This window comes from Eutrigla gurnardus (genome assembly GCF_963514095.1).
Source record: "Eutrigla gurnardus genome assembly, chromosome: 16".
NCBI classification, from domain to species: domain Eukaryota; kingdom Metazoa; phylum Chordata; class Actinopteri; order Perciformes; family Triglidae; genus Eutrigla; species Eutrigla gurnardus.
In genome coordinates this window covers 5,718,041-5,726,096 of record NC_139927.1, presented here as the reverse complement: position 1 = coordinate 5,726,096, position 8,056 = coordinate 5,718,041, and the positions used below count along the sequence as shown (strand labels likewise).

Here is an 8,056-nt window from a genome sequence, read left to right as displayed (position 1 = left end):
ATATATATAATATATTTAATAGCGTAAATAGTTCAGTACCTGCCTCAATCTGCTTCGGACTATCAATGAACACACATTTTTCTTCCAGAGTTTGAACTGTTTCAATTATTTTACAATATTTTTTATTGTAAGTGGGCAGGGTTCGATTGGGAAAAAGGGTGACGTCATGCATTTCTCTCCACTAATCAGGATTTAACAATATTTGCATTGGATTTTGTTGACAGTTTGGTGTTTTTTCAGAAGTTTAACTGATTTTTTTAGTCCTGAATATTTAGTGTTATATTAAAAACCAAGTCAGGGGCTTTAAAAATCAAAGCTTTGGATTATTTTTAGACTTCACTTGGACTATCAAGGTGTTCTGTACAACGTCTCCTTACTCTCTTCTTATTCTGTTCCATTTGATAGTTTGCTATCAATCTAAATAGCCAACTGTGTTAGACCTCATTTCACTATCACCTTGGAAGAACAACCAGCACAGAGAACGATGTGGATTCGGTTCCCTAATCGCCTAAAATCATGGCATGTTTTTCCTGCTTCTTCTGCATCCACCAAGCGTAACTGCATTTCCACAGGAACTTCCAACCCAGAGCCAAATTCCTCCAGTCCCACCATAACAAACACCCACAATTTAATACCCACCATTACAGAACCCCAGAGTCAAATACCTACCAGCGGACTAACCCAGACTCTAATTCCTCTGGTCCCTCCAGAGTTGAACCCTTACCACTACATAACAATAATAAAAGTGGAAGCTTGGCGAGGCCTTGTTGCTAGTACCCGAGTGTGTGTGTGTGTGTGGTCTGACCAGTGCCCACATCCTTCCAGAGCAACATGGCCACCTAGGAGACACACATCCATTCCTCAATTACCTCCCTGCCTCCCTCCGTCCCCACCTTTCGTTCTTCCTTCCCACCAACGGCGAGGCGGATGGAGGTTATGACGTCTGTTGTGTTACAAAAGGTCACCGTAGTTTGTCTTCTGGCATTTTTCCCCTCATGGTTACGTTTGCCAAACAGTCCCAAACACATATAGGATGATGATTTGGGGCTGAGCAAACGCCGGATGGTCTTTTAACTCGTTCACACGGGACATAAAAAGCAAAAAAAAGATATATATGAGGGTGGAGTTTGACGAAGGCCTCCATTACTTTCTCCCTCGTTCCAAATGAATAAATCAATTTGGGCTGCAATCGGTGAATCGGCCTACGATATCGGCTTCCACCTCATCCTTGAGTTTTATCGTCGGCATAGAAACCACAAGGCACAAGTCCTGCAAGCTGCAGACTGTAAGCAGAGCAAGGATAGGACTTTAACAAAAAAAAAAAGAAGTTTTCACTGAAATATATGTGGAACAAATGCAGGGCTAGCCAGTAATAGCTTGACAAACTGCTAGCAGATATATGACAACTGGCCTGACTGAAGGTTAACGGCCCTGGTCGTGGCCAATCAAAGTGGACTTCCAGGTGTTTGAAAATGACTTAAAAAGTTATTCCTGGCCACTCCAGGGCGAGGACCAAGCTGTAAACACATTATTACCTTATAAAGTTGTCGCTGTGTTAGCCAGTTGCCTATTTACACATCTAGCAGTGATGGATCAACATGAGCGTTCATTTGAAGTCTTTTTTTTTTTTCATCCCCTGGAGATCAAAAGTGCAATATTCACTCTCCTGAGATACATATCTGGCTTTTTGGATGCTAAATGCACCACTTTGTTGTCCCCTTTGGTGTCCTTTTGGTATGAAAAGCCACTTTTTTGTAAACACGAGGATGCTGCACGCTGTTTACTGAACTCCCGTCATGGTTTCTGGTTTTCGCCACGAGCTCCCACCCGCAGCCACCGACATATTACGGTAACTGCTCCATAGGCTTTAAATATGAAAGGGCGTCCGAGTTCAAATGCTTACTGGATGTCAGGTATTTATTGGTTTATTGGCTCAGAGGGAATAAACACTTCTGCACAGGTGGACTGAGGGTACGAGTGAGAAATTCTGACTTTGAAACGGCAGGTGAGCCTACCGTTTCCTCTCAGCGTGGAACATCCTGTCACATACCTGAGAGCTACTTCCTCTTCAGAAAAACATCAATATTTACCAGAATACACAGAAGCCTCTAAATCTGAAAAACCACCCTTACCCTGCGGGTTTGATTTTCTGTTCTCGTGCCAGTTGTCATCCCACCAATGCCAGCTCTACCACATCTTTATTTATGCTTCTTTTTTCTTTTTTTGCCCCTCCAGATATTCCTTTTCAGAGAGAGTACACCTCAGCGAGGCTAACGGCATTCCTCCTGCCGGACCCGAGCTGGACTCCAAAGTAAAGTTTACATTCCTGGGCTGTTTGGGAGGAATGCTGCCCTCTGGGGCTCTGGACCAGACCCGAGGATTACAAGTCAGGGATCATGGATGGAGACTCAGTTACATGCACCTTTGGGTCACTTTGTCACTCATGGGAACTATGACACCGGGTTGGTTGTGGAAATGTTTTTTAATGTATCTAATAAATACTGAGTTTATGATTTTGTGTTGAAAATGATGTCTGATTAAATGTGTATTAAATGAGTGTTAGTGGAGTATTCAGCAACAACAGATGAGGCTTAATTTGCACACAATCAGCATTTTTGCTATTTAAGGACCTTTTCTTTTTCTTTTTTTACATACAAACAAACAAACATGAATACATGCATACATAAATGTACAAAATCTATTGCAGAAAATAAAATATATATGAAAAATAGTCAATCTTTACTCATGAAATCAAAGAAAACCACAACTCGGCATCCCATTTTTGTGATATGCTTCTCCTTTCAAAAATGATTAAATAATCATGTCTAATAGAAGTCAATGAACTCAACTCATGTCTTTGAATTGTTAAAAATAAAGATTTGCAATGCATTGTGATTCTGAAAGCCCCAAATTATATTAAAATGTAATAAATGTAAAAAAAAAGAAAAAAAAGAAAAAGATGACTCAGCAACTTTGATATCAGCTCTCTGGGATAAGGTGCTGGGTTTTAGCTTTAGCCCTAAAAATAGTGAGGACATCAGCAGCCGTATAGATGTGCTGTAATGGAGAGGGAAGGTGAGGGGAGGAGAAACAGAGGACAAGCACATGATTTCAGCTGAAATAATAATAATAATGTACTCAGCCTTATCCATTACTGCTCCGTCCGAGGAGGATTATTATTAGCTGGTGTGCAGCCCGGAGCAGACAGGGGTTCATTGTCCCACTCAAGGACACTCTTGCTGCTGAAGGGCTAGAAACGCGAGCAGCCACACTGAAGAAGAGTCCAGACTTTGATGTGGGCTAATTAACATGGGTCGGACCAGAAAAAGAGATGAAAAGAGGGAGCGATCAAAGTGTCTGTGATAAAGATCTGATGGTATATTTGAAAAATAGTGTGGCTTATAATTGCAGCCTACCTATCTCACCTACAATAACAGTCATATAAGAGCATTACTTACTTGTACATACTGTATGTTGGGGATGTATGAGGGTTATGTAAATAGACCAGTGCTGCCCCCTACTGGCAGCAATACTTCAATCTAATTTGATAATATTCAAAGGTAAAAAGACAGACCTTTTAGCCTTTTATGATTTAGATTTTTTATGACTGTGTACAAATATCTGCACATGGAATATTACTCACATTTGTGAATCCACATCCAACCCAATTTCTCCCTAGTAAGTATTTCTGAATCCGACTGACTTTTATTTTTATGCCATATTCTAATTATAATTTTAAATATGTCATGGTATGTATTTTTTATGACATTTTCTGGCATACTATAATTTTAAATTCATTTTATAGCATAAAAACTATGATTTCTTTATAACATTTTATGACACAATATATTTGAACTTTAATGATATGACTTATTAAATACTTTTTTAATGACATACTTACTGTTACAATTTTATGAATATAAATGAAGTTTTTTATGGCATAGGCCTACTAACATTTTATTACATATTTGTGGCATGACTTTTTATGGCATGTGACTTGTTCTGGTACTGTGGTATTACATTTTTATGTAATTTTATGACTTTTTTGGCATGCTATATTATGACCTTTTATGGCATTGTCTACTACATTACATCAATTATTTTATAGAGCAACATCTTTTTATGATTTTTACTTTTTAATAGCATACTATAGTGACATTTTCATGCCATACTCTTCTATGACTTTTTATTATAGAAGAGCCTCATGTGGTTGCTCATATTTGTACAGTGCAAAAATACAAAAAATGACATGTAATTAAAAGAAAAACTTAATTTGGGGTTAAAAAAATATTTAATTCTGAGACAAAGTGGTAAACTAACTTGTTTAAAATGACATAATTTGATGACCTACTTCCATCTTACTTATGGAAAAGAAGCAGCAATGTTGAAACCTGTGTGTCCATCCACCTTAAAAAACAAAAACTTCTTCACTTCCTTTGCAGTGACTCTGCAGCTGGTCATATTTTCCTCATCCCCCCTCACAGCCCTGACATTTCTGTCTTGGAAGGAAAATCCTGCCTAATTTGCAGCAACATGCTACTTTCCCCAAATACTCCCTGTCCTACTGACGCCCAGTCCAACCTGTTCTCTGCCCTTGTATTCACAACACTGTGTCCAAATCCTCCACATCTCTCACTATCTTGCCCAGGAAGCTTCTTCCTTCTGTGTCACGGCAGATTGTTACTCCCACAACCCGATCCAACCCCAACACTGTCTGCTCTGACACATACAAGCTAAGTCCTGTCTGCTCCCTGATCTCACCCACTCACGGCCGCCCGGAAACCTTTTTCAGTCCATGTGGAGAAAACGGGAGATGACATATATTATCTATTTTAGTTTATTTTTGGTTTTCAAAAAATGTTTTAATAAAAGTGGTACCACAGGGATCTGTTGTTGGTCCTCTATGTGTTTCATGTTCGATGTAAAATATCGATTTTCACATGTTCTTATCTGACAAAATGCTGAGTTTAATGCGGTTCTCAAGAATCAGGAAGATGCTCTTGCATCACTGCTATGCTGTACTACATCACCAACACCACCTTAGCCATTATCCCTTTGAGCAGACCCCATTATGATGTTCACCACGATGCTATTTGTCCTTTCTTTTTTATTCCAGATCACATTTAGATCCATCTAAAAACCTTGAAACACTCACTCAATATACTGACCTCTGCTGGTGGGTATTCAAACTGAAGCACTTGATTTAAATGTCTTGATCAAGTAACGTGAGATTATTTAAAAAAACAAAAAAACAAATCTAACATACTGTTTAGGTAAAAAAAATGAGTGAACTAGTTGCATTAATTATTTAGACTTTACTCTTCCAGTGGTGGTGTCAACACAAAAAAGTGTGTTCAGTGTACTAATGCATATTTGTCTCCCCAATTAATAAGATGTTTTCCTAACTTGTAATACTATGTTTTCCTAACAAATACTGTCAAGTTTTAACAACTAATGTAAAGTTTCCCCAACAAATACCATCAGGTTTAAACAGCTACAAGTAAGTTTTCCCAGCAAAAATTGTACTAAATAATACTGCCAGTTTGTAAATGATGAGAATTTACTATTAATGAGGAATAGTTATCATGCAATAATACTTAAAGAACTGGACTGGAGTGATGTTGTGATGGAAAAGTAACTTTAAGTGTTGATTCAGAATTCAAATTAAACATCAGAATTACAGAAAAAAATCACTCTCATCTTCTCACAGTACATTCAGGTCATTTATTCGACACACGGTAGGCAGCTAAATCTCAGTATTAGGAATATACATGTTTTTACATATAGGTCAAATAGTTGTTAGTGTTTGCTTTAATTTTTACAACAAACATGGCTAAAGAGATGAAGTCGGTTACATGTCCGTCGCAGTTGCACTTACATTCTTTGCGTGTGATCATCTGCGATGTCACAACATTCACTTTGATAAAAAAAAAAGGATTGTTCTTCTCGTCTCTTAAGGCTGCACAATTTAAAAATCAAAGAAACACGCTGCCTCCTTAAAGTAGGAACTAGATCTCCTAATTATTTGGAATGTCTGGCAGTGGAGTGTAAGGAAATATAGTAATATATTATGTACAGTACTTCTTGATTGTTCATTAGTACAGCACATGAATTTGAATAGAAATCTACTTTAATTCATTATATCTTAAATTACAGGAGATAAAGGATGCAAAAAAGCGGGAACTCGTGACTCAGAGCGCTGCAGTTTGGCTTCTTTGTGCCAACATTTAGCCAATTTTCTTTTAAATATCTGACCTGATGAAAGGAAGCAGCTGCAGCAATATGATTGATCTGAAGGTGGACCTCCTCTTGCCTTCCTAAAGCAACTCCCTGCTTCGTTGCACCCAGAAGCATTTGTCCTGAGCTCTCCCGTTAACATGCCCCAATCAGACACAACTAATTACATGAAAGCCGATTCTAACAATAGAGCTACCAGCGCTAAGTTCGTGAGAGGGGTGAGAGAAGGAGGAGGATGGGAAGAGGAAGAACTGTGCTCCATCTTTAGTCCAGGTTGATGGCGGAGGAGTGGAAGAAGAAGAAGAAGAAGAAGGAGGCCTCATTTTTTGACAGCACCCCAGATGATGAGTCCAATAATCACAGCGACTACAGCCAACACTATCACCAAGATGCAGATCTTCTTCCGGGAGCTCCTCTGGGCAAAACAAAGAGAGAATAAATACGAGTTATTATCTTATTTTGGATTGGTGGTGACTCACAAGCATGAATCAGATCACCTTGTGACGCAGCTTTTTCTTCACGCCTTCACGTTATCTACGTCTCACTTACCAAAGCAAACTGACTTGGTTACACAAGGGAGACCTTGTGGAGGAGTCATACATACTGCTGCCTCTCTGCTAATCACTCTCACTCAGGTTTATTAATCGCTCCACTGGATAGGAGCTAACTTCTCCGACATTTGAGTAATGAGTTGTACCTGGTAGTCTGCAGCACGAGCCAGCTGCTGGGTGGCGTTCTGGACATTCACGTCTGCATTCTCCACATTGGCTTCTATACTGTCTGCAACACACACACACACACACAGGAAACCCACTCAGTTTGCATGCAGCAGCTGAGAGGAAGAGAAAGTGAAGTTGTATTTCCCCAGACATTAGAAAGAGAGGTCAACACAGACGATTACTGGAACAAAGTCATATTCTCCTTTTTGTTTGTTCATTATTCACCTCTTATTATTTAGTCCTGTCCTCACGTCAGCGTTGTAAGTTATCCCATTATTAGAGGGACAGAAAATAAATGTACGCTCACCTATCATGTCTCCCTGCTCGTGGACCATCACCGCCAGGTCCTTGAAGATGTCATTGATGTCTACGATGTCCGACTGAAAGGACAGAGATGCTCTCACGTGAAAGGGAAACACACATCAGTGGCCATGCCTGTAAACACCTTTTAATTCTTATCTGTACCTCCAACTGCCGAATGGACGACTCCCTCTCCTGGATCAGCCTCAGGTCGTCTTCGGTGATGGCCTCGGCCTGAGCCTGCACCTGGGAATCACTGCAGGGAACCGCATTACCATGAAATACTAATAATGGGAATAATGACGACAGATATTATAATATTGATGAGAAGATAGCGGACCGACCTGAGGAAAGAAGGCACGTTTCCAAAGCTGTCGTCAGGCTGCCCTCCCTGTTAAAGCAAATGAAGAAGGTTTAGAGGGACATACAGGGCTGACGTGGGAAGTATGTAGTACAAGGTATTATAAATATACTCATTAAATATCATTTTGGTGTGAGAACACAGTTGACAAGCAGGCGGGCTCTCCAGATGGAAACCAATGTCCAAAACAGTCCCATTTACTATATTATATAGTTTTATAGAAATGTTTAAAAGAGTTCCTGAGGTCTGAGTTTGTATTTAAGTATGTAAAATGACACCGAATGTCATTAACAATTAATAAGATAGCGTAACATTTTGATCACTAACTCATCACATTATTTGGGATTAATTACTAAAAGTTAAAACACAAACAGCAGTTTCTTAAATGTTTGTGAAGGAAAAAGTTCCTTTAGTCTTATCTAGTCGTGTGTCTGCAGAT

General features: G+C 39.3%; 1 protein-coding gene across 1 annotated transcript in view; it reads right to left on the bottom strand.

The window, feature by feature from the left end:
* Positions 1 to 5,710: 5,710 nt before the first annotated feature.
* Positions 5,711 to 8,056, bottom strand: part of stx7l (syntaxin 7-like) — a 5,200-nt gene continuing 2,854 nt past the window's right edge. Inside the window, exons 6-10 of the mRNA XM_084030057.1 lie at positions 7,601 to 7,647; positions 7,422 to 7,512; positions 7,264 to 7,336; positions 6,935 to 7,017; positions 5,711 to 6,652 (exon numbers count right to left, since the gene is read on the bottom strand). Coding sequence (XP_083886183.1) covers positions 6,557 to 6,652; positions 6,935 to 7,017; positions 7,264 to 7,336; positions 7,422 to 7,512; positions 7,601 to 7,647 — 390 coding nt within the window. The 3' untranslated portion in view covers positions 5,711 to 6,556. The remainder of the gene's footprint in view (positions 6,653 to 6,934; positions 7,018 to 7,263; positions 7,337 to 7,421; positions 7,513 to 7,600; positions 7,648 to 8,056) is intronic.